The following is a 27,459-nucleotide window of genomic DNA, read 5'->3' on the forward strand; positions in this document are numbered from 1 at the left end:
TGGATCAGAGGAACAGAGTCTGTTATGCATCTTCATCATTCTGAATTTAGCTCTGTGTAAATAGCCATGTCAGCAAGTGGTTGTTTTCCTTGGACTCTTTTTACCCCATCTATAATTTCTCAATAACAAGATTCCCTAAACTACCACTATCCAAATACTGTACTGTAGATCCTTTAGAAATAATATTTTTTTTTTAAACTTCAAGTGAGGATAGGAGACTGATGTCAAACTGTGTGATAGGAGACTAATTTCTCCTATCATTGATAGTTTGCAAGTTTAATAAACATTTTATTTAATGTTATGAAGTAAATTAGATTCCTGCGATACAATTCTATGAGGCAAGTAAAAAAATATTGAAAAGTTTTTATTTTCTTATAGAAGATGGATGATTAAGATGGTATAAGGAATATTTTTCACTAACAAACATTAGAGATTTGGAGATTTGGATCTTTAAATGTGGTATTAGATATTAATGTATCATTCTTCAGCTTGAAGATTTAATGCATTAATTTGGGTTGATTTCTGTCATCTCTGCATCTCATCATTAGTTGTTACAATCTCAATTCTCTATTATCTTATCAGAAGCCTCTTTGCATTAGGCACTAAAAGAATAGCACATAATGGCACTATTTAATCTATTCAAGCAATTCAATCTGGAAACAAAGAACCCTGGCCTTAAAGGAAGAAATGTATTTTAATTTTTTTATCATTTCTTTTTGTTCTCTTATACACTCACTATTATTCTTTTTCATTATGAGGGACACTAACACTCTCTAAAAATTGTATTCACTGAGGGAAAATGGACTTCCATTCATATTTTGAAGGAATCTTGAAGTTCTAACAAATCAGTTTCTGACACCTTTAAATCTCACTAATATTATGTTTACTCAAATTTAGGTTTTAGATATCTTTTTCCAACTATTTGTATTTGTGTATTTTATAATACTTGTAGTCCAAAGTGTTGATAAAACCAAAGGGAGAATAGAAGAGTAGTTAATTAAATTCAGTATATACTAAGAGATCTCTGGAGGATGCTATTTCACTTTCTGGCAGCTCTGGGGATTTTAAAGCTTATTGCTTTCTTGCTTTTCTTTGAAGGGAGAAGAAAAAGATTGTAACATCTTTTCAAAATAAATGTGTCAAAATTTGTTAATTGAGCATTGTTTTAAAATTATTTTCTTTGAAATTACCTGAGATTTTGCATCAAAACTTTACGGGCAAAGCCATATTCCTCCTTGAAATGATGGGTGTCTTCTAGTGAGATGCAGGGTGCTCCAACATATTCTGGTGATGGCACAATCCCATTAATCTATTTCATGTAATATTGTCATTTGGCCAGATTTGTTTCCTCAAGGACAAAAAGCACTTTTTGTCCTTGACAAAGACAAGTCCTTAGTCAGATATAGGCTTGCTAGTCAAACCAGAAATTAAACAGAATTTCATAGAATTACAGAATTTCAGAGAACATTTTGAGTTGGAAAGGACCCAAAAGGGTCATCAAGCCCAGGTCTTAAGTGAATGGCCCACATGGGGATTGAACGCACAACCTTGCTGTCATCAACACCATGCCCTGACTAACTGAGCAAGCAGGAATTGCTAACGCATGTGGGGAAAGGATGCTCTGCTGAGGTCTAGTACACACCTTCATTTAGATGTAGCAAGAACATACTGTCTCTTTGTCATGGTGCTTAATTCTGACTTTTCCATACCTGTGTGTTTCAGAGGGCACTCTCTCTGTTAATAACACTGTTAGGCTAATACCACTTCTGTCCACAATATCTGGTGCAACATCAAGTAAATTATCATATCTTCTGTACAATGTAGTCCCTAATGAGTCCCATTCTTAAAAGGATGTGTGAAAACTGGATACCATGGGGAGGACTGGACAATGCAGGTGGCCTTCTGCCTTTATAGCTGTATCAGAGTATGTGTCAATGAAGCTGACAACAGACATAGGATGTATTTATTACACAGGCATTTGATGGGTTTGTTGATTTTTTTTTTAAGGTATAACTACATCCTGTTTACAGTGACTAAATGAGATTAAATAAGAAAATGTGTCTGCTGCTATTTTGGAACTGAAGTAAACATAAGCAGGCAACGTTTTGTAGTGTAGGCATTGTCCTAGCCACAGATGTGTAGTTACTTTGTGGTTTCACTAAGTGGTTGACAGACCTGAAGGTCAGGAGGCCATCTGGAGGCAGCTAGACAGGATCAAGAATTGGGCCCATGGGAATCTCATGAGGTTTAACAAGACCAAGTTCAAAGTTCTGCGCCTGGATCAGGGCAGCCCTCAGTACCAACACAGGCTGGGGATGAACAGATAAGAGCAGCCCTGCTCAGAAGGATTTTGGAGTGCTAATGGATGAGAGACTGCACATGACCCAGGAATGTGCACTCGCAGCCCAGAAAGCCAAACATGCCCTGGGCTGCATCCAAAGCAGCGTGGCCAGCAGGGCCAGGGAGGGGATTCTGCCCCTCTGCTCTGCTCTGGTGAGAGCCCACCTGCAGGGCTGCACCCAGCTCTGGGGTCCCCAGCACACAAGGGACAGGGACCTGTTGGAGCGAATCCAGAGGAGGCTGCCAGGGTGAGTAGGTGGATGGAGAACCTCTCCCATGAGGAAAGGCTGAGAGAGATTTGTTCAGCTGGAAGAGGAGAAGGCTTTGAGGGGACATAATTGTGACTTTCTAGTACCTAAAAGGAGCCTATGAGAGAGAGGGACTTTTTACAAGAGAATGAAGTGACAGGACAAAGGAGAGTAAGTTTAATTTAGACATTAGGAAAAAATTATATTTTGTGAGGGTGGTGAGGCAGTGGATCAGATTGTCCAGAGAAGCTGCGGGTGTCTCATCCTTGGAAGTGTTCAAGACTAGGCTTCATGGAGGTCTGAGGAATCCAGTCCAGTGGAAGGTGTTGGCAGAGAGATTGAAACTAGATTATCTTAAATCTCTTCAAACACAGGGCATTCAGTGATTCTGTGATTGTATTGTTGTAGTTTATTTTGGTTTGCTTGACAGAATTGGTGTTCAGAGCCATCATCAAGCAGGTCCAAGAAAACAAATTAGAATGTAGCTTTAGACTGTCAGGATCTGCCTCCAGGGTCTAATACAGAAATATCAGGCCAGAAATTTCTGGCCTTGCAGTTGTTAATGGCCAACGTTTTTCCCTGAAAGCTGGCAGGTAACAAACATAATCAATAACAACTGTTAAATGGCAATTATATTGACTAAGCAAAATAGGGTTTTGTAACAGTCAGGCCTTAGAAAGTCAAGAAGTATCTTTTAAGAGCTATAAAGCACTTCACATTGACTGGTTTTTATTGTCTATTGTATGAGCTCCTTGGAAACAAGGAATTTTTTGTTATAGCTGATATCAGGTTCTTTTGTGGGAAGAAATAAATGGTTTCTTAATGATTTCAGAAAGTTGCACTGTGGGTATAATCTGTCTTGCAGCTCAATCCAAACAGAGAGGAAAGAGCAAAAGAAAACTTTCATCAAGACAAAGAAAAATTTAGTTGCTATTTTTCTGTTTAATTTGAGATGCTCATGGTGCCTGTATTTTCTATAAATTTGTCTGTCTTTTTATCTGAGGTTCTTAGATCACTATTTGAATTGCAGTTAGGTTAAGATAAGGAAATGTTATTGTGTTTTTGGTTTGAGCTTACAAGAAGTGGGGAGTGTGTGAATAAGACCCACTATGAAAGCTTCTGCAAGGCTTTGGTATGGATAAATGAAATGCATGTCTCTAAAATTCAAAGGGCTTTATGAGGACATAACTGTGAAACAGGTTTAAGGAAAAAATAGTAGTTTGAACACCAATCTGTTTGGCAAAGTGTATATACCATTTAAATAGACCTCATGATTATGAAGTTGATGAATTCTGCCGGGTTTTAATAATTTTAACTATAAGTCCCTTCTGACATGTGTTCCCCTACTTTAGAAAACTCAATCCTTTCAACATCAATCTAATGCATATTTTTAGATTGCTGCTTTTATGAAAAAATAATTTCAGTTTTTCTCATGGTGATTTTAGGTAATGTATTCCTATCGTCTCTACCCAATTTGGGGTATGCACACTAATGTTTTGCTACAAAACACACATTGTTGCCCGATCCTGTATGTAGTATTAGTTTTCTAAGACTTTGTTCATCTTGGCTGTCTTTGATGATTGCCTTGTCCTTTCAATGTCTTTCAGTAATGTTATTGTTCATGTGCTTGCACATACCTAGGCATGTTTCCTGAGTGTCCCTAGACACTGTGAATTCCCTGGAAATTGTAGGTTCTCAGCTTTGTAGGATTTTGTGCATTAGATTTAGATGTTCTAGTACAACAAGAACGCTTTGGTAACAGTTTTAGTTGTGCCCATAGATTTCTAGCTGGAGCATCAGAAGAGATTAAGCTGTTTCCTTGGTAAAAACTGCAGTAACTGAGTTCCAACACATACCAAGGCTTAGAAGCATAAAAAGTCAATCAAGGACAGACAGTCTATTGAAAAATCTTTGCAGATAGTAGTGTTTGTAGGTCAGCAATGTTTTGCATGGGTGTTTTTGCATTTATTGACATTTATTTCATTTGCCTTATCCCCAAGATTTTAACAGGAGATCTTGACTAATTTTATTGTCATATTCCAGCAAGGTGTTTAGAGCAGTCAGTACTAATTTCTGACAGTCTGAATGGTTTAGTGTGTATATATCTATATCTATACAATAGTTTTAGGAAATTGATTCTAAATTACTTTTTTCTACTTTCATGAAAGGTTTTTCTGAAGCTGCTGCAGGACTCAGAGAAGATGCCCTGTGTTCCACGGGCAGCACACCTGGACCATACAAATGGTGCTGAATCAGTAGGTAAGTAAAAATTTATGTGCCTTCTGAAGCAACTAGATTTATAAAGGTCAAAACCACTAATGTAAGCATGCACGAAGTTTCCAAAGTGAGAAATGCACAAGCAAATGGAGAATACTTCTTGCTAACATCTGGTAATTTCTTTTTTGTGTGTCTGCCTTGGGAAGTAGTTTTTATATGTCTGCTGTGATTTACCTCTAGCCCTTCACAGTCATCTTCCCACCCTTCTGTGTACATGAGCATTCTCTCACTGCAGCAGCACTGACTTACTGCTTTGTGCTAGTCCCTGGAAACTAATTATCCTCTCTGCCTCATACTGAAAATGGATAAATATTACAGACATATACCACAGATATAAAATCTCTACACTCTAAGAAAAGTACATTCATGTTCATCCACATACAATTCAAAATAAGAAAAAAAAGGTGGTTCCCCTTGTAGTAGGAGATCATTTGTCTTCTTAAGTGGCATGTTATTTTAGGTTCCTTTACATCTTGTTTTAAAGAAAAACCCTTCATACTTTCTCTTTTTCTGCCCTGCAAACCTGGGAGGAGGTCCTTGTTACGCTTCTGAAAACACAGGAAGATTTTTCTCTTAAAAATTCTCTTAATAAGAAGAATCACTAATTATCACTAATGATCATAAGGTGATGCCTTTACAAAATCCAAGACTCAAGTTCTCTAATGACAGTGCCCATCAAGTTGATTAATGTTTTCACATTGGTTCTCGGATTTTCATGCTTCTATACTTATCATGTTTCTTTCTATTTGAAAATTGACATTTAGATTATAGTTTTCTTTGGTTAGATTTCAAGCACTTTTTTCTATGTGAACTACTTTTCAGTATGATTCTATAAAGTACAGGCACAGGGAAGTCCTGATCTGTGGACCTTTAATGTTACTGTAACAGAAATAGCAATTTTCAGCCAAGCTTTCTTTATTTGTTAAGATAAATTCAATTGATACTGCCAGTAATAAGTAATCATTGCCAATAATGGTGGTCTAAGGTCAGACCTTTTCTCACAAAATACGAGCTTGAATAGATTACTTTTTCCAGAGTGTGTGTTTGCTGGGCTATTCCATCTAGATCAGTGAAGATGTAAGTGTATAAAATTAAAACAACTTCACTAAGCAAATAAAATTGACACTTTTGTCAGTGGTGAGAATGTGATTTCTATTCAAAACACAGTTTTGAATATCCCTTATTTTATGACAGTCAATTTATTTATTCAAGACTCAGCTAGGACATCTGAACTAGTTTCAAATCATAACAATCTGCCTTCTCCACACTGCATTTTCATTAAAGAGTAAGATTTACAGTTCCTAAAGTAATGAAGACTGTATATTCTAGCAAAGAACTTGATATACTTTCTCATCTGCATCTCAAAATGTATAAAATAGTATTTGTTTAAGTTATTACATTAATAAAGAATTGAGTAATCAGAGACTATATTTTTTCACCCTGATAAATTATAGCAAGAATATGCGATGATAATGCCATTTCTTTGAGGATGAGACTACTGGAAAATTGTCATTCATTGCAGATGACTGTCATTCATCATTAAGGACAGTTGTGAAGTGTAGGCATAAGGGATCTGGAAAATGGTCATGAAAGGTATCCATCATTGTCAAAGTCAACCAGAATATTCCATGGGCAATAGCTTGACTTGTATAACTTTGTCTTTGAAAGCAGGTTCAAAGGCAGTCAAACTTTCTGTTGTCAAAGTAATCAAATGAATTTTCAAACCTCCTTAGAGCAAGCAGCTGGGATTACTGAGGAGATCACAGGATGTGCTGCTATTTGATTTGTAAAAGAATTTAGACTAGAAAAATGCTTTCACAAAGCACAGATCTGAGCTCAAACAAGGGTGTTGGCTATCCTTTAATGCTGTTGAGCCCTTGAGGTGTCAGAATTGTGCAGAAATCAAAATGTTGTCTAATGTCTCCTGGACTAGGAGGTGTAGCAGAGAGGTGTGTATGTCTCTTCTTAAATGAAACTGCAGAAAATCAGTACACAATTTAGGCTGACCACCAATACAAAAATATGCAAGAGACATTATTTCAGCAAAATATGACAGTATCACACTAAAGTCAGAGCTGAGATAATATCTAGTTATGTTTTACAGTGTCTTAGTGTACTTTGTATGATTGGAATTGAGTTAAATATCTTCATAGCTGCCTATATGGTGCTGTGCTTTGGATTTGTGACTGAAACAGTGTTGATAACACACCAGTGTTTTGGCTATCACTGAGTAGTATTTACAGTGCCAAGGCATTCTCTTTTCCCACATCCCTACTATGAATAAGTTGAGGATGAGAAAAAGGGTGTGAGGGGACACGACCTGGACAGATGAACTAAATTGACCAGAGAGTTATTTAATGTCACAGAGTGCCATGCTTGGCAACAAAAGCTTTTTTAAGGAGGTAGCTCTTGCTACCAGTGGCTGAGCATGTCTACATGTGGGAGGTGGTGAGTGATTGCCTTTGCATTATTTGGGTTGGATTTTTTTAGTTTTTAGTTGGTTTGTTTTGGGTTTATTTCTCTTTCTTTTTCCTTTACTGCTGAAACTGCCTGTATCCTGACCCACAATTTTTCAAACTTCCTCTTTTCCTAATCTCTTCCCCATCCTGCTGGGGGAGGGGGAGTATAGGTGAGCAGCTGTTTGGTGCTTGGCTGCTGCTTAAGGTCAGCAATGAAAATAATGCAAATAAACTCAGAATTATTTAAGCTTTTCTAAATGCAAATGTTATAGGTAAGTAGCAGTCCATTAATTAAATTAGCTGTAACAGTTTTAATATTGGTAATTTTAAAGATACAAAGCACACTGTAATATATAGTAGTTTGTTTCCATTGTGAATGGTTTTCTCAAAATTTTTAGTTTTATATGAATGAAAAAACCATAGACTTAACTCATATTTTTGTGAATACAGCTAAAATTTTGTTTTTAAGTCAGGGATTACTGCATGTGCAGACGTAGTACATAGATATATTATAATACAGTCATGCATTATTCATTTATACACAGTTGGAACACACAGTAGTTATTGTTTTGTAGATGTATACAGAGCATGCAGAAAAATTGTTAGACTGAGATTGTAATAACTGTTTGACAAGACCATTGAAGCCAAATAGCCTAGAGAAAATGGAGAAACCAGCTCTATGGAGGCCAATAAAATTATCATAATCCACAGCTGGCAATATATATACAGAAATGATCAGGAGAACTAAGACCAAGTCCAAGATATGAGTAGCTAACCATGGATAAATGACAAAATGATCTGAACATATGCAAAAGCAGGTAATAGGCTAGTGAGTGGTCTCATTGGCAAATATTTAATTTTCTAGCATTTATTGTCTTAGAAATTTCTGGGAGATACCAACTTTGGATCTAGTTTCTTCTGGCAGTAAACTACAGCTGGAACCCTTGAGGTAAAATGAAACTAAACTGTAGAAAATGCAAAATTAATTATTATATTTTTGCACACAGTAACATGCAGCATTTTAATTTTCTTGCCACACAATTGCAGACACTTATAGAGACTTAGAGTATTGCCGTACATTTTAAAAAGCCAAAGAATGGTTATTAATGGATGTATAATATGAACAGCTATAGTAACTGTAATGCTATTAAAACTCATATGCCTCTGGACTTCTTGGGTAAGTTAGCCTCTGAAAGTGTGGGTGTGGAAGCAGGTTGATGCATAAATACTTTTTAATGTTGCTTAACCCTTTCTCTGAAGCAGCTGGTGTTAGCCATTTTGAACCATATTGGGCCAAATGTGCTGTTGCTCCTGTTAGGGTTGGTGAGATCAACAATATACGGTACTCATAAAGCTCAGCTAAAAGCTAATTTACTAAGACTTCGTAGCTGACAAAAAGCAGTTGTTAATAGTGAAATATGAAAATGAAGAGCTTTTGTGAATTTCAGCTGTTTCAACTCTGCTTTTTAATTATCTTCATGACTGACACTGAAGTAAACATAGCCTTGCTGGTGAAAAAGAAAGACAACTGCTGAAAGGTGATAAGTAAGACCAGTCCTAAGGACTGAGTTAGATCACTTGAAAAGCTGAATCCATTTTAAATAAAGGGTATTTTAATTAAGCCAAATGCTAGGGATGTCTGTGTAATGGGAAGTAATATTCTGGAAAGGACTGACTCAGAGTTATCTGCTGATCCTGGTTGAGAAGTATTTTAAGACAGCTAAGGTGATTTATATTTGAGTTGAATGTACAAAATTATGCGAAGAGGTCATTTTGACTATCCATTCAAAATTGATGAGACTGATGCTACAATACTAGTACAACCTTTTTGTCCACATTTTTAAGTTTGAATGACTTTAGGGAGAAATTGAGAATTCAGAAAGTGAGCAGAGAAGAATTAATATTAGGAGGTTGGCAGTGAAGTCCTTATAAAGGCACCATCAGGGCCCCTTTAACATAGCTTATCAAAAATAAGATAGAGAAGTGGTTTGCTTAAAAATCCTACTATTTTTTTAATGCATGGAAAATATTGTCGGTTAAAGTACAATTCTACCTTTTATTCGAGCAGAAGAGAGAAATGCAATAAAAGAAGCAAAAAGTAAGCAAACAGCTGTAATCTGGAGACAGGCAAGAGTTAGTTAGCAGTTGGAGTTATTCTCCCCAGGGAAGTGTGTTGCTTCTCTTGGTGCATTTGACACAAGACTTTGGTCTTTGCAGAAAATATGCTATAGTAAAGGGTGTTATTGATTTCTTCACATGAGCTGCAGTGTGAAAGTTGATATCTTTTGGTTGGTGATCAAGTGATTTCTTCTATTCTTAAACAGTATCTTTTAATCCACTATGACAAATTGAGTTCACTGTAATTATAAATAAAAAGCCTTGACAGTGATTTTTACAATATCCTTGAAGCTGTATTTTAACATTCATTTTTAAATGGAGCTCAGTTCTTTCAATTCCCTGTAAAATTTGCATAAAAGAACCTAGGAATTATTTCAGTACTCCACCTTGCAAAATGTAAGTTGATTTATGAGAAGAATATTGTAGACACAAAGCATCGGTTTCTCTGTTTAGGAGTAACTATTTCAGAGACATGAAGGTAGGTAACCCTACCTGCCTTCCTCACACCTCATATTATACATAAATTGTTACTTCCCTCCCTCATAATATGGGGCCTATGTGTTGGACAAAATTTTCACTTAGATAATCAACAGAAAGTCAAACATATGGCTTGAGAAAGCATTTATTGCTAATAGCTAGTTTTTTGGTTTTATATGGAAAGTAAATTCTGATGGTTTCTTGCCTTGCTTGAGTTTACAAGTGGAGTGTGTATTTTATAGATCTTTTTGTGTTTGTATATATATATATATATATATATATATATACACATATATATATATATTTACAGATGAAGAAAGTGTGTGTGTATGTACACACATGGATACAAGTATTTTTAAAGTTTTGCTTTATTAATGATGTTTCACTAGCAACACAGGTATTTTAACTTCAATTATGTAAGTAATGTAAATGACCATTTTTTTTAAAGCAATGCTTATCAAGAGTAAGATGCTTGCTTTTCATTCTGAAAGGGAACATTGCTTAGGGAAGGGGCTTCATGAAGTCTTCCTAATGTCTTGCCTCATTTATTCAGTAAATACTCTAGGTATGTAGAATGTGTGCTATGGATCTTAGTTGTGCTGGTAAGACTCTCTTTGAGGCTGATGCTTCTACATGAAACTAGATTTTCACCTGTCCAGTTCAGTCTCAGAAGTATTTCCTCTGGTGATATTGTTTTCTCTGCTCTGTTGCTAAAACATTCCTTTTATGCACCAAAAGCCCACAAAGACTAGCAATATTCATACTTTTTTTTTTTTTCTCAATACTAGCAACATTCTGCAGTACTACATGGTGGTGAATTTTTTGGTGTTTTGTTTTGGGTTTTTTTTTGGGGGGGATGTTTTTTGTTGTTTGTTTTCCTCAAAATGAAAAAAAAAGGTTTAGGATTTACATGGATAACATGTAAGGTAGTACAATATGAAGGGAAGTATGTGGAGCACTTAGGACTACCCTTTTTTTGCCAACTTTTCATATGATAAACTTGTTACAAGGTGATACAAGACTTATATTACACTGTTGCTGAGTTGTTCCACTTTGAAATATAAGTGGACTTCATGATAGTAGATCTGGTGTTGAACTTCTGTATAGGTGGAAATTTTTAGCCATGTGTCATGGTTTGATGCTGGCACAATGCCAGCGCCCCATGAAAATACAACTTACCAATCAAATGCTGTGAAATGTGATCAGAAACAGAGCAAAGCAGGCCAAACTTAATAACAAAGGAAAAACTTTATTACACTACTACTACTACTACTATAAAAGAAAAAAAAAAGGAAAGAAAAAAAAACCCACACAAACTTCGAAATGAAAACCTTCCAAAACATTTCTCCTCCCTCCACCCAACTCCACCAAACCCCAGCGAGACCCATCTGGATCCTTAATCAAGTTTTCACCCTTCAATATAATCAATACTGAGTCCATCGGGGAAGAGAGGAGTCCCCCTTGCACCATAGACCCCCAGGAAACACAGCTGCCACCTCTTGTGTTTCCATGTCACACGTGGCACCGCCCAGACACACCGGCCAGTGTGACATTCTCCTCTCCATGTCACAGTGCTCTCACCACCGGGCATGGACAGAGACTGCTTATAGGGCCCCTTTAAGGATGCTTTGCCAAGGACCACCAGGAACAACCGTCCAGTATCGCATTTCGGGACTAGAGTCCCCCCCATTTTCCCCTGGGGCCGAGGGTCCAAAAGACAGAGATCGCCTTCTCTTCTTCCCTGAAGATGGAGGGCATCCTCACACCCTCCTCAGCTCTCTCTCTGTCCACTCCAAAACTGGTAGTTGCTGAAGAAGGTCTCTTGGCTCACCAATGCATCCCCCTAAAATGCAGTCCCTCTTGAAAGAAAGAGTGGTTCAGTCTATGGTAAACAAGCAGAGTCCAGCCAAAGGCCACTCTATCATCTCCCCCCAACCTTCTTCTCTGAACATCTGAGGTTTCAGGCTGTCTCTCTTTCCTTCAAATTCAGGAGGAGTAATATTTCATAAAGCCTTCATTTCACAGGAAAGGGTTAAAATTTCCGGACTCCCCGGACGGCTGCAATCTCAGCCCAGGACTCTTTCTCTAGTCTCCCACGCTGGGCATCTTTTCCCCCCCCTTCTCCTTCTCCTCCGCCGGCAAACTCCTAGGTGTCTGCTGGCTCTCTATCTCTTTTCCCTCTAGCTTAGGGGAGGGGGAACAAAAACATCCCAGATGTTCTCCACCCTTCCATCCGCAGGAGCTGGCCCAGCCAGTTCCGATCCTTCACCCCCTGGCCTACCTCTGCAGGCCGCATGGCTCCCCTCCCCCACCCAGCCCGGGCTGGGCAGGGGAGGTCCGTACCATGCGGTGACCGAAACCAAAGAAGGACGAGTCCTCCTGGGAATTCCGCTTTTAACCCCTCTGTGTTCTCAGAGGCGTGTCCACCTTCAATTGGTCACCCCAAGTGTCAGTATCTAAACCTGACCCCTGACAGGATGGACCTCTTCCTTCCAAAAAAAAAAATTCTCTTCCCGTGTCAAACCATGACACCATGTAAGGTTTTCTCTTTCTATCTGGCTCTAGGTCTATTTTACAGTTTATTTAGGTTACCATATTTATTGGAGACATTAGAAAAAATGGAGCTGTTGTTTCTGCTAATCCAGATCCTTGAAGCTGTTTAATACTACTATTTATGAGATACCTGAATGCCTGAGGAATGAGATTATTCATCAAACACATTTTTCAGTTGTTTGCTATAGGCTCAGGTCTGAATAAAACATGCCTACTGCAGAACTTTCAGTTTTGAATTGTTTCCCTGTACAAACTTTGATATGATTTTTTTATTAATAGAATATCTCCAGTAGAGATATGGTCTAAAAATATTCCTGATTATGGGAGCTGCAGTATTTTATACCAAGTACTTTGTTTGTATTAAGGTAATACTTGCAAAAATTCTGAAAGTTAAAGTGGGTCAGAATGTCCTTGTCCGTCACGGTGAAATCTGGGCCCTGCTAAAGTTATTTCCTCTGTTTAATGTGTGATTATTCTCAGAGCAATTCCAAGAGGCTTCTTCCAGCATGCTGTACACAGTGTTTTCAAAGGCCACTCATGGCAAACTGAGCAGCTGACGCTGACAGAAGTCATCTGCAGTACAACAATGGAGAGTTGTTATTTAAAAGGTCCCTTTGTGGGAGTAACCAGTCGGAAGTGTTTGAGAACATCTGGTTTGAATATATAGTTCTTTCTTCTGTTGCTGTATTTAAACTGTCTAGTTGGAAATGCTAAGATACTTAGCATTAAGTCTCACACATAATGTTATGGGAAGTGGTAGAGCAAAGTTCAGATTTTGTTGCTGTCCTGCCCTTTCACCAGTTTTTCACTAAACACAGCAAAACTACTGTGGGTTGTAGCCCTATTGTCTGCATCGGATTCAATCTTGAAATGTTGTAACTTGAGTCTATAAGTTGAAATCAATAGGTTGAATTCTAACAACTTTCTGAGAATTGATTTGGAAAGAAGAGGAACTAATCTCAATAAGTGTGCTGCTTATTGTAATAAGAGGGTATATTCTAGTGCATGAGATGTATCTGATGGTTGCTTGCCTGTGCATACACAAATGTATTCTTTCTCTTGGCCAAGTCTGGCATAGATATATAGATACATATGAAATGAATTGGGATATTTTTTTGCAATTCTGATAGTCTGTGCTTCTCTTCTGTTGTACTTTCAAAGAGTACAAACAGAATGTGAAAATGGGCTTCCATTTTGTAGCCACAGTCTGTGCTTTTCAGCTCTTCCTCTACTTGCCTCCTCCTCCATGTGGCAATTCATTGCAGGTGCATCACTGCAGGGAAGATAGTACTGCAATAAAAGGATATCTATTTGCAAAATTATCTCCTGGAAATTGAAATTAGCATAGTTGTTAATGTTGCAGGTTAACCATGCAGAAACTCAAAATCAGAGACTTAGGGTTTTCAAATCTGCAGTAATTTTCTTTTCCAAGACATGATAGCCTGTGTACCTGACTGAGCATTTGTCTTTTTGTTTATTTGTTGGTTTGTTTATTTCCAAAGAATATTCCTATCCCATAATAATGAAGTTGCCCTGGCCATAGTAGAGTTTACCACACAAGTCTAAAAAGATACTTGGTGTTTAATTCCAACTTCTTTTTCAGAATGGTTTAAGCTGGCAAACATCCCAACTAGGATGAAGAGATATAAATTATGGCAAAGCAGGAAAAAAACCCTGGAAATGTAACAAAAGAGATTGTTTTAGGCATCACAAATGTAGAAACAGTTGAAACCCTCTAATTATGAATTATTGGAAGGGGACATTCAGCAGTGTGTCCTCCTCTTCCACCAGGCCCAGACTAGCTTGCCTGTCAGTGTACCAACTGTATTTGGCTCTCCACGGTGTCTGTCGGGTGATGAACAGGAAGACAGCACCATTGTTTCCCATTTCTTTATGCTCATGTACTGTTTGTGTTCTTATGGCTGGAGAAGGCAATGAAACAGTATTTTGCACTAGAAAATTAATTCCCTTAATTGAAAGTAATGACGGTGCTTTTATAACCTGGAAGTGTTACACTGCCAAATAAATATATGCTCAGTCAAGTTTCTGCTATGGCTACATTTCTGCCAATTTCCACACTAGTGAAAACAATAAGGGGTGTTTTTACACCAGCTCACACTTGAGCAGCAACAAGTATGTTGTTTTTTCCTAGCTGCTGTGGTAGCTATTATTGTTTATTGTATGAGCCATGGTGCCTTGGAAACACAATCTAAAGTCATGCTCTGTTGTTCCAGACACCCTACAGACTAATAGTAAGAATAAAAAAACCCAGGTCCTTACCACCTCTGACAGCTTGCAGTCTAGTTTTAAGACTGAATGCAATGAGTAGATAAAACAGAAAAATAGGTTTGGGAAGGCAAGAGTATAAAGCAGGTCCACAAATTAAAAGCAGAGATCTCAGATCATTGTCTTTCTGACTATTTTATTTACTTGCTAAATGTAATTTGGACTTTCTTGCTTCCTCAAATTTATATTTAGAGTATGGTTGTGATGCACATCTGTTTTAAAGTTTTTATCTACTACCACACATGGTGTGGCACTTCTAGAAGATTATCTGTTAATTAATATGAGTGATGACAAAGATAATTTTTTTTTTTGCATTGATACGAGACTGAGTATTCTTGCATTAAACAGAGGGTTAAAACAGTCAGCCAATTCTGTAGGCATGTGAGTACAAGTAATATGTTAATTAAAGAGGCTGGCTTACATTTTTTCTGACTTGAATGGGTGTTTCAGATACCTAAATTCATATTTCATATAATAGAATTATAATATTGTCTATAAGTAGTTGTGATTGTGAACATATAAAGGAAGGGAAAACTAGAATCTAATTTTTAGTTTTAATCTACTTTGTATAATTGTGAAGAAATATTTTCCTTGCATTCAGTGGTGCTCATCTCTTCATCTATTGTTCATACCTCTAGTATGCACTAACTTTGAGAAAATGCAAATTATTGAAATTAAAGGATGATATTCATAATGTGAATAAGGCTATGTTATGCCTGGAGACAAAATAAAGACATTGAGTTGTATTATTTTTTACACTTAAAATATGTTGTGACTATTTTATAGATCTTTGCAGCAGCATAGTGTGATGGTGGTTGGATGTTGAAAAAGTAAATTCAGGTGGGACTCTGATCAAGTTCACATTGTAAACTAAAAAATTTGGAGAGTTTGGGGGACAGGAATAGTCATTTGCTACATTTAATGAGCTCTTGAGGATCTAGATCATGTACTCTATTCAGGTTATTTTGGGAGCTATCTTGTTGTATATCCTTATGTATTCTCTACAATTGGGTTATTCAGTACTCAAAAGTTAGTCCTAATTTTAATTATTTCCCAGTCTGCTAGTTACCTATCCCAAAACTATCCCATGATAGGGTTAAGGTCCAAGAGGAGTAGAGTATTTTAGATTGGTGCTTGAAGTGTTTGTATGAGTCATATTTCATGTGAAACTTTAAGCTGAAAATTCCTTGTTTTAGCAGTTCCTCCTCTCCCAACAAAATAATAAGCAAAGAGTGAAGCTCATATTTTGGTTAATAAATTTACAAAATCAGAATCACAGAATCATTTAGAAAGGAAAAGTCCTCAGAGACCATCAAATCCAATCTATGACCTAACATCACCATATCAACTAGACCACAGCTCTGAGTGCCACATCCAGTCTTTTCTTAAACACCTCTGGGACAGTCGCTCCACAACCTCCTTGAGCAGCGCATTACAATGTTTCATCACACTTTCTGTGAAGAAATTCTTCCTAATGTCCAACCTAAACCTCCCCTAGTGCAGTTTAAGACTCCTCTTGTCCTGTCACTGGTTTCTTGGGAGAAGAGACTGACCCCAACATGGCTACAGCCTCCTTTCAGGGTGTTGTAGAGAATGATAAGGTCTCCCCTGAGCCTCCTTTTGTGCAGGCTAAGCAACCCCAGATCCCTCAGCCACTTTGTATAAGACTTGTGCTCCAGGCCCTTCATCAGGTTCATTGTCCTTCTTTGGACTTGTATTTTCTGTTGCCACTTAATAATGTGTCTTATGTTATTGTAGAATGCGTCTACACCCTGTGATAAACCTGAATGAAAATCTTGGCTGCAAAGTGATATCCAGGATCAAATGCTCTTGCTTAGATACACCTCTGTCACTGCTTGAATAACAATGCAGCAAGTAAGAGTAAAGAAAATTATTTTATGGATGAAAGCTTTTAGCTCTTCTAACATCTGGATATTTTAACTTTTCTTCTGCACAAACACATGTTACACTTATTTCTTTCATTTAACTAGTGAAAGTTAGATATATCTCCTCTCCAACATGTCAAGTATGAGGGTACTGTAGAGCATTTCTCCTTCTAAGATTTAAGTGCAATTGTATCCCACCAGTTCTTCACCCCCTTACACATTGCTGGGAGTAGATAATTTCTACTCTGTTTAGGCCTGATTTTAGGATTTATTTCTTTTAAATACAGTGATAAGTTTGAAAGGAGTTTGCCCCATTCTTTTCCTAAGCTTTTTGTGTACAAATGAGCTTTTGTTCATACCCCTTATTCTAGGAAATAAAAAATACTAAAGAGCTTAAAGAGCCTCTTTTATGAGTTTGCTAGAAGCTTTTCTAGGAACAGCTTTTTAGATTGTGAGATTTGGGTGTTGGGAGTTTCTTCAGTGTGAGTGTACAGCACATTTTTTTGGTAACAATGGTTCTTGAGTTTTCAATAGGGATTAGATGTGTTGTTCACACTATCATTTCAGTGGTCTTCAGTGTGATAAAATATTAAGCATGCCAGATCTTGAACAAGAATAATATCTTAGATAAAGGAAGGAAATTGTCTAATCAGTCAACTGTCTGGTTTGAGGACATGGGCTTAGGAGATCTGAGTTGTGAAGGGGGTTCTTTACAAGGTTGGGGAGTGACAGACATCAATTCCTTGGTTTAAAACATGTTAATTCTATTGATGAACTCTACAGTTGCCTAGATCTCTATTACTCTGTCTCAAAGGTCTTCAGGCCTATGCAGAATCCTATTTTGGGGTCTGGCACTCAGAATGTAAAGCTAAATTTTTAATTACAACCCTACACGTTTTCCCTTCAAAAATGTTACTTAATTGGATTAATCAATATCTGTGGAGTAGGGAGAAACTCTTAAACAGGAAATTCTTAAAACAGAAGCAATTTGAATCAATGTTTTAGAAGAAATATTTACAATGCCTAAAATTAAAAATAGCCTGAGGGGAGGAATAGGAGGATTTATATCTAAAAATGCCCCAAGGCAACTTCTCTCATGAAATTCCCCTCAAAATAAATATTTTTCTGATCAGCTTTGGATAGAGAGAACACATTATTCCATTACATTTAAGCAAGAATCTGTCACTGTATGAAACACAGACCAGATATATTCCCTTTATACTTTACATCATCAAAATGCCTTTTATTCACATTCCCCACGTGAAAATCTGTCTTTGACATCCTTCTGGAAAAAAAATCAATATAATAATAGTTTTTGTAATGAGTAGAAAAATGTGCAATAGGAGGAAGAACATTTTTGTATCTTCTAATGAAATGCTGTGCACAGATTGGTGGGCTAGCACCGCCTCTGGGCCAAGTATGGTGTGTGCTGAAATGCAGAATGATGTCAGTTCACTTGCTCAGCTTAGAACTACTTGTTGGCACAAAACTTCTGATAAACCAATCAATATGTGCTGCCTCTGAATGCTACCAGTTTTGTATGAGCTAGCTCAACTGTTTTGCCAGGGTATTGCAGCTCCAGGTATTAACTTCCCAAAATCTGGACCTCTGCTAAATGACTTGCCTAAAAGCCAAAGTGACAGAAGTAGAATTGAAAATGTATGCTCCTGACTGTTTGTTTATCTATTGCATAGCCCATCTTTCCTTCTGCACAATAAAAAACATTAGAATTACATTGTTTTCTAGAAGTGAAAAATACAGGAGAAAAGGATCATCTAAGACCAAGTGAGAGACTTTTACAATAGTTTTTTCTGTTCCTAATTCTAGAGTAGTCTATAGGCAAGGATTTTGATAATTTTCGTTTCATTATTTTAGGCCTTGTTCTGTTTCCCTGTACCTAATATTAACCTATATGTATTGGAAACTAGCAAAAGTCTTGTCTGTAATACAAAGGAGAGTCTGGATGAATTGGGAAGTACAAATTAATTGTGAACTTAATTAATTGCATTTCTGGTGGATAATTGCAACTGTAAGTCAAGCAAGACAGCTTCTAACACTTGGGTCAGGTTTTTAATTCTGTGATCTAAATTATGAATGAGGATATTTTCATAAGCTTTCTGCATAAAAATTGACTTCATAACAGAGAGGTCAGCTGGTCTTGTCTTCTAGCCTTTATGATTCTCAGTGATAATCAGAAGCTGTTTTCCCATAAATGTATGCTGGTTTTATGCACCCTGACATACATACCAGAGGTAGGTGGTGAATTACGTACAAGCTTTACGGAGCAAAAATTAGTTCTTTAGGTTCTAGTTGAAAGAGTGATTTAATAGCTTGGGAATCTTGAAAGCCGTATTGAGTCTATTAGGTAAAGCCCAATGCAGGCTACTTTTCACAGTGTGGCTGCAGTCAGATGAAGGGGTATGATGCATAAAGAAAACAAATTGATCAGTACAAGCATGTATAATACTATAATATAAATCAGTAGTGTTTCAACATCTGATAGACAGCTGCACTGAACACATTATATCTTGAGACTGATACCGTGTCAATATAAGATTTGAGACAAGCAGCAAGGTTGATTAGGAGTATAAAGATTTTTATAAGAGGAGGGTGAAAGGTTGAGATTATTTATGCAGAAGATGGATTGAAAACTTCTATAACCTGTCTCCTAAAGCAAGATTTAAGAGCCCATCCAGTATCATCAAATAGAATAAACTCAAAACAAATAAGAATTTTGTTTTGTACCTGAAACACAAAGAAATGACAGAATTCAAGGTCACAAAGATGGAAATTTAAGATAATTCAGAAAGATATTTGGCACCCTCTTCAATTAGAATTTTAAACCATAAACATATGAGATTTTAATAAAGATAAATCACTTTAAAGTGCCTGAGTCAAGCAGTCAAGCATATACTTCCACTATAATAGTTTATTGCATCTTCTTGGGGTGTGTCTTGGCTCATTGGCATTATGAATATTGAGTAAGAGTCAGGATACTGGACAAAATAAACAATTATTTATTTTCATGGTGGCAGTTTCCCTTCCTTTGGCAATCTGAATTAAGTTGTTATAATTTATCTCTGCTCTGTTTGTCAAGAAAAAAGAATGGATGGCAGCTCTGATTTCCCTTTCTGTCCTCAGAAAGTAGATGTCATTGTTGCCTTTCAGAGATTCAAAGGGTCAAATATTTTGAAGACTCTTTCATTCATGTCTCCTGTTAATAACTATAACCAGGTCTGGGACTACAAAAAATATCTAATTCTGTGCTTCTTTTCTGGCATTTTACTACTTAGATAAATGAGCAATGTTACAATTTCAGGGATGTTAAGCTGGAAGTACTTACTGGGTGTGTTTTAGTCTAAAGACACTCATACCTTGAAAATTTTTCTTCCTCTGAGTGTCTCAATTTCTGTATTGTGAGAGTCTTACCATGGTAATATGAAGAACTTAATAAATTCCTAAGAATTTTTCTTAAAGAAAAAAAAAAATTCTTAACAAGAGTGTCTCCTCCTCCTGTAAATTGGAGAACAATTTAGACAACAAAAATTTATGGAACAAAAAATTCCAAACCTCAAATGTAACCCTTCTTGATCAGGGCACTTGAAATCTGAATCAGATTCTGAATTCTGAAGCTACTTTTACTCTTCACAGATTCAAAACCTTAAATTCCATTTGTGTTAGCTGTCAAATTAGCAAGCTACGGCTGTGATTAGAATGCTTTAAAGAGAGAATTTCTGCTCAATGGGATTTTCTGGGGAAAAAAGAAATAAAATTCAGTTGCAGAGTTAAAGGAATAAATACTGGAGTTTCCCCCCAAAATAACCCTCAAAATAACTAATTATAGTTTGTTAAAATCAGTGAATATTAATGCTGAAAATACAGGTCAAGCAGGTCAAGAGCAGGTTACTTAGTGCCATGTCCAGACCAGTCTTGAGTTTTGACACTGTGAAATTTATTTTCCTGATTTATGATATCAGAATTTCTCAGGTACTAGCTGGTGCCTGTTGTAAGTTGTCCTTTCCCTGAGCAGAGATTTTGCTACCTGATGCTACTAGGGTTCTTAAGAGCTGCCAGAGAGCTGCTTCTGCTGCCAGGAGGTTCTCCTTGTCCCCAGTGCCTGACAGAAAGGTGACTCCAGACAGGGTGGATCCCCTCCCGGTGCAAGTTTGCACACACATCTGTATTAAAAGGTATTGTTAGCCAGTGTTTTGCTCATCTTTGCCCCCAAGGGACACCCCAACTAACTATCTGCTCCTCAGTTGGATCCAGGATCCCTGTTCCCAGCCTACAGGGCAGAGACTGTCAGTCCAGCCAGTGGTCCTTGTTGTCCTCCACACCCAATTTGATTGTGGGAAATCATGTCACAGGCTTTGTTAAATCAAAATAAACAGCACACACTGCTCCCCCTTCATTCGCCAAACCAGTCCTGTATTCATGCTGACACAGTTCAAATGTATCTTGTTTATTCCTGATTATTTCTTGTTTTTCATATCCTCGGAGTAATTTTATGGAGAATTAGACGTGTGACCTTCCCAGGGACTGAGGGTGATTAACCTGGAGTAATGAGTGTAGAATTTGAGGTGTTTGTTTAATGACCATGGTCAGAAGTTTGGCTTATTACCTGGTTAATTTTTCTCTCTGTTTGCCTCACTTCTTGGCTAAAAATACTCTCTTAGAACAATGCAAAGCGACTGGGATTAAAATTCTGTTAACTCAGAAAAAACTGTTCTAAGGACAATTAATTTGAGGTTACTTGAGAACTTCCATAAACATAACTGTTTAAACATGGAACGTGGAAATGCTGGTTAGAGTGCTCTCAATACTCAGAAGGGAAAGTAATAAGAGTAAAATCAAAAGTGTTCATAAAATATAGCATGACTTTGAGCATTGTAATAAACAGGCTGTTCAGTCTTGCTACGGTACAAATGCCTGTGGTAGTAAATATGTCAGATACTGCTATGATGTGAGGAAGGAAGGAGGTTGAAGGACATTCAACTGGACAAGGCCATAGGCAAGAGAGTTTGATAAGAACCTGCGCATATCTAGAAGACATTAGGAGCTAAAATGGAGGCAGAGTGATTCACAAGTATCTGACAGAATGAGAAAATAAAATTAAGGGAGAGTCTATCTGGAAACCAATTGATTTGTGAGATGTCAATAAGCTGTGGACACCTTCCCATGTGAATCTGAAGGACAGCCCATGAGCTCTGAAAACTGAATTGACTAACAAATATGAAAATTTTATCAGTCCCATATGAGCAGGGAAATGAATGGAATGCTTTTATGAGAATCAATGTGCCTAGCAACTGTGATGCTCTGAAGAGGATCCATTGAAATTTCTGTGGAGAAGTTGCTGCTGATTCCAGTCAAGGTAGATCAAGACATTAGTGTGAATACAGGCCATGTTTATCAGAGTAATTTGTCCAGGAACAAAGGTGGCACTGCACAAGGAAGGGACAAACCATAGGACAAACCAAGCGTAGGACCATAAGAAATACCTAGGGAAAATAGTATTCAGTAAGCCATTAGCTGTGCATGGGAACCTGAAGAGATGTGTTAACAGAATATCTGTTTTCCCTCCCAGGAAGAGGTAATTTGTTAATTGATTGTACTTGGAAGCGATGTGGAATGGGGCTATACTTTTCAATTCAGGAGAGCATGCTAGGTTTATGTAGTTTGATTTTATTAGAGCTAAAAGACTGTTATGTTCTATATTTGACAAAATAGCATGTGAAAGTTCAGTTTGGTTTGTAGTGTTTGTCAAAGTGTTGGTCTCTTTGTCTCAGATATTTCACTTGCGGGAGCCTCGAGTGTGCGTGGAGCCCACCTTGTTCTCACACAGATTGTTGCCCTTCTGATGAAGAGGTTTCACCATACAAGGCGAGACTGGAGAGGAAGCCTGTCAAATGTGCTGCTGCCCATCCTCTTTGTTGCACTGGCAATGGCCTTGTTTAGTGTGAAGCCGCTGGCGATTGATTATCCTTCTCTCAAGCTGACACCAAGACTTTACGACAACACAGAGTCCTTCTTTAGGTAAAGGGCTCATGCATCATCATCAATATCCAGGGTTCTGGGATCTTTAACCTTGAGTTCTCCTATTGTAAAGACCTTCCTGTATTCTAGAAAGAATGGATAGCTTACTCTTTAGAATAGTTATGTGGGGTTTTTTTTTCAGATGTTTAGTACCCTTTTACAGATTATTATAAGGTAAAGATAAAATTAGAAAGGCTTTGTGTGAAGGATTTTCTGGAGGAAAGGGCAAAGATTTTGGAGAAGATTGAACTCAAATCAATACCAGCCATAACCATTTATATGTAAATGAATGAGTGTATTGAACAAGCATATTTGAACGAGCCTTTGCATGCTTCATTTTAAAAAATTGTTTAGGCAGGAAGTTATTTTCTCAAAACAATTCTTGGGTTTGAAAATGCTGCACAGTATTTTCAAAGCCTGGTTGCTCTTCTTACTCAACCTAATTTCTATATGTTCAGCTTTGAAACCAACTAGATCATTTATTTATTTATTTATTTATTTATTTTTAATGTGCAGTATCTATAGAGTTAATCTATATACAGTGCTAATAACACATGTAAGTCACTTTCTCTACTGTGCAAATATACAGATGAACATAGCAAGATGTGGTTTGAATTTATAAATATAATATAAATTTGTTTTATAACCATAAAAGCACTTTAGCAATGGCAACCGCTAGAAATGCATGATTATAAGTAGAAGGATGTCTATGGGTAAAAGTTGAGATTTGTTTAGCCATAATTGTAATGAATTTTCTTTACATGTTCACATAGGGTTTTTTGAAATGAGATTATTTTGGTATGTTTCCTATGCATAGATTTTATTGGCCTTTAATTTCTTGGAAAATACATAGGAATTTGAGACTGAAGGTTAATAGAACTTGACATATTAACATGTCTTTATTTCTTTTCTTTTTTATTTTTCTTTCCCCTTCACTCCTTATACCCCTATGGCCATCTAAACAGCACTGAAGATGGTAACCTAGGAAAACTTTCTCAGGTTCTACTGGGATATTTCTCTGACTGGGACCACAGATGCATGCATTCACAACATGGGTAATTGTAACGAATGTAACTATTTCCTTAATTTAAATATTGAACATTTCATTTTTTGTTATTTCTGTGTAATGGATTATCTTAGCCTTTTTTTGGCAGCACGGAGTTAGTGACAAATCATTTCTGATAAAGGAGCTGGCATCCAGGTGAAGAACAAAGTAGGCTTTACTGTTAAAGGTCTGATCCATACATCTTAAAAGTCAGTGGCAGCTTTCCGATTAATTTCAGGATGATTTTGATCAAGCTTGGTGTCCATATGAAGGATGAATAGACAATAAATAAAATATTTGTTAGGAAGCATTCTAGATTTCCAAATTCAGGAATGAAGTGCTGACAATGCTTTAATAATTGCTGCAAATATGAGACATGAAGCTCATTTGATGCATATAAATATTTTTAATAAATCAACTTTGATAAAAGTGGCTAAAATTTGTATCACTCTAGACACAGCTGCTGCTGTGAACAAATGCTAAGGAGGTGTTAGCATGCCAGATCTGCTCATCACTCTCTGGATTTCTTCTGTTAAATGACATATTCCTTTCATTTCCTAGTTATAATTTTTATTATGTTTATTCCCATTAGAAAAAATAATTCATGCTGGCAGACAGAATCTATGTCACCTCAGGATTCATGTAAATGTATGTCTGAACAGGAGGTATGTATTTTTTTATTTACTTATGTATGTAAAAAATGTATGGGTGCACATTACTTCTAATTCCTTGGCTGTTATTTTTGAAAGGCTGCTGAAAGTGATGAGGAAATAAATCCTTAAAGGTCCGACTTTGTTATGATTGGAGATTTACTTCTGTTTTACCCAATGAAATGGTACACAATTTTCTTGTTTATATGTGTATAAATATATGTTTATATACATATGTGCACTAGAAATGACTATAGATTGATCTGAGATAACAGGATCAGAGACAGCTGAACTGTTTTCAGCAGATGCAACTTACTTTAAATATGTTCTAGGACTCTGATTAAAAAACAGGTCCATGTAAAACAAGGTTAAAACATGACACTTCCATGACATCTGGAAGACTACCTACTTTCAAAGGGAAGGGTGTGTGAACCTAGCTGATAGAACCCATCAGGGAGTTTACACATAAATGAGATTTAATTGCTGGAGTTTGCTTTTGGTTTGGATTTTGGATTTCAAAATACAACAGACTTCAAGAAATGATTGATTTTGAAAAACGTAAAGAATTTCTGACCTTTTTGATGAATTATTTTTCCTGCTGACTTGCTCTGAGTTGAGTAATAAACAAAAATATGAAACTGTGTCTGAGGGTGACAAATGTATTTCCCCAAAAGGGAATAGCCTAGCAAAAAAGTTTATTTTGTTTATAAAGATATAATTATTTAGAATAAGAATTGCATATGAAATATAGCAATACAGTTTTGGGAAAAATGGAAGGAGGAAGCTTATTTTTTACTCTTCTGGATGAGGATTAAGTTTGCCTCTAATACTAAAGAGACTTAAAATACAAGAAGGTTGAATAAAATACAAATGGGAACTTTCACAGAGAGAGGTTTATTAACTATGAAAACTGAAAGAAATCACTTGACAGTGGAGGCAGAACTTCTATCTGTGAACTATGTAAGAGCAATCTTTGAGAGTGAATTTATATTTGCTGTAGATTTGAGACATCAAATAAGCATTAATTTTTTAATTTGATTGGCATAAAGTGCTTTGTAAAGCTTCTGATATAATTGAGTCTAATATCTGTCGGCTTTTCTTTGGTTGTGAGAATGCCCCAATGAATCATTAGAAGACATCTTCCTTTATTCTTCTCTTCAGCTCATCAATGAGATTTTTAGAAGCTTATAACATTAATTAGAATTTTGCTTTTATCTCATATTTATCTGATGCCTATTTTGTGTTTCTTCTCAGGAAAAACAAATCAAAAGCAGTCTTGCCTTTTTCATTGCTGTAAACATTCCTAAGCTTATATACAGGTTTTGATGTTTTCAAAACAAACTGACTGACAGGGTTGCAAGATAAATCAAAGAGATTTCTAATGTGTAGGTGGCACAATCTTTTGACTTGCCTTATAAAAATAAAAATATTCATAATTTATTAAAAAACTTTTAAAGCTGGGAAACGCATATTGAGGTTAAAAGAAGTGCTGTAAAATCTACATCAGAATTAAAAATAAGGCCAAATGTAGTGCCACTGCTTTTAAAAAGTGCTTTACTTTTTTTCAGATGTGCCCAACCTTCAATACCTCTGCTCCCTATGTGAAGAATAAGAAAGGACATATTTTGTATAATCTTTCAGGGTTCCCTGTGGAAGAGTATTTAGTGAGGTCTTCCAACAAAACAAGGTGACCTTAAAATGTCTAACCTTTGCTTAACCTTTGTGTATAAACCCCATAGTCCTTCCTGATCCAAAGCATAGACATTTGTCAATGAGAATATAAAGGGTCATTGTCTTTATTTGGTGATTGTTATCAAGGTGTAGAGTTAGGCTGTGATTCAAGGTAATGTGAAAGGCCTTCAATGGTCACATCTCAGAACTTCCTCCAGCAGCTGCATGATGATCTCCTCGAGGCAGACTCTGGAGTTTCTTCCACGTAGTGTGTTATACCAGCATCTCAGAGATGCATATCTAAACCAGGTGAACAATTTTCATTCCTCAGAGGCTCAATCAAATAGAGGTGGATATGCTCCAATTAATATTTTCTTTGAAGTAAAAAGGGCTGGTATGCCCCTGGCAATACTTTATATTCTGTGATATCAGCAACAGAGGTTATCTGCTGTATTTTGAAATTTGCTTATGTGCCTTTACAACTCAATCACTGCTGATAATGTAAGTGGAAATAAATATTAGACCATGTATGATTTTATCGAGGAGAAGAAAGTGTTAGCCACTTATATATGAAAAGAAGGGGCATCTGATTTGATAGAAGTAAGCATCTTTGGATGAAAGATTTGAGCTAATATATGAATGGTTTAGGAAGAAATAAAGCTGTTCAAGATGCTTCTGAAGTCAGTAATACCTCACTTACAACTCTTCCTGCTGCTCAAAGATTTCAGCTTTCAGAAAGCAATAATTCGTATCTAAGGGAATACCTTTGCTGGAAAAAAACCAATAATATTCACCTGATTAAAAACTACATTGTTCCCCTTCTTTATAACAAAGAAGGCGTTTGTGAGGAGTGAAGTTTTACTTTCAGTTTAAAAATAAAGCATTAGTGTAGCTATCTCAACTTTACCCTTGCAAGAAAACTTCAGAGCTTAAGGCAGATAACTTTTTGTTTAATTTTTGTTGTCAGATATGGTGGTTGGTCTTTTGGAGGGACAAAAACATTTGCACTTCAGGATAAAAAATTGAATAACAGCAAATATCAGCCTCAGGCTAAGGTAAGAGTTTGCATGTATGTGTGCACGTCTGTATTTATGTATTGATTACTTTTTCAGGATTCATACATCAAAACACTTAGTAAATAATAAATCATTACATGAAATTTCTGCACTTGAATAATCTCTTATTGTCTTACTCTGTTCATAATTCTTGAAGTAGCCTCCTGTAATCTATTTTAAATGAGTAAAATGATATACCTTTTTTTTCCCCAGTGAACTAATTTTAGAATCTAAGTTTAAAAGTTGTTTTTAGATAGTCAGCCAAATAATACTTTTTGTTTGTATTCTGCAAAAAGCTGATGTCAGAATTGGCCAAAGTGCATTGAACATCACAGTAATGGTTTGCTGTTGATGCTTTTTC

General features: G+C 36.6%; 1 protein-coding gene across 1 annotated transcript in view; it reads left to right on the plus strand.

Annotated features, from left to right (window-relative positions):
* ABCA13 (ATP binding cassette subfamily A member 13) overlaps nucleotides 1-27,459 on the plus strand; it is a 139,559-nt gene that overhangs the window by 42,770 nt on the left and 69,330 nt on the right. Inside the window, exons 23-28 of the mRNA XM_072924352.1 lie at nucleotides 4,757-4,847; nucleotides 22,431-22,677; nucleotides 23,643-23,732; nucleotides 24,315-24,387; nucleotides 25,941-26,059; nucleotides 27,011-27,098. Coding sequence (XP_072780453.1) covers nucleotides 4,757-4,847; nucleotides 22,431-22,677; nucleotides 23,643-23,732; nucleotides 24,315-24,387; nucleotides 25,941-26,059; nucleotides 27,011-27,098 — 708 coding nt within the window. The remainder of the gene's footprint in view (nucleotides 1-4,756; nucleotides 4,848-22,430; nucleotides 22,678-23,642; nucleotides 23,733-24,314; nucleotides 24,388-25,940; nucleotides 26,060-27,010; nucleotides 27,099-27,459) is intronic.

The sequence above is a fragment of the Taeniopygia guttata genome, chromosome 2 (assembly GCF_048771995.1).
Source record: "Taeniopygia guttata chromosome 2, bTaeGut7.mat, whole genome shotgun sequence".
In the NCBI taxonomy this organism is placed as follows: Eukaryota; Metazoa; Chordata; class Aves; order Passeriformes; family Estrildidae; genus Taeniopygia; species Taeniopygia guttata.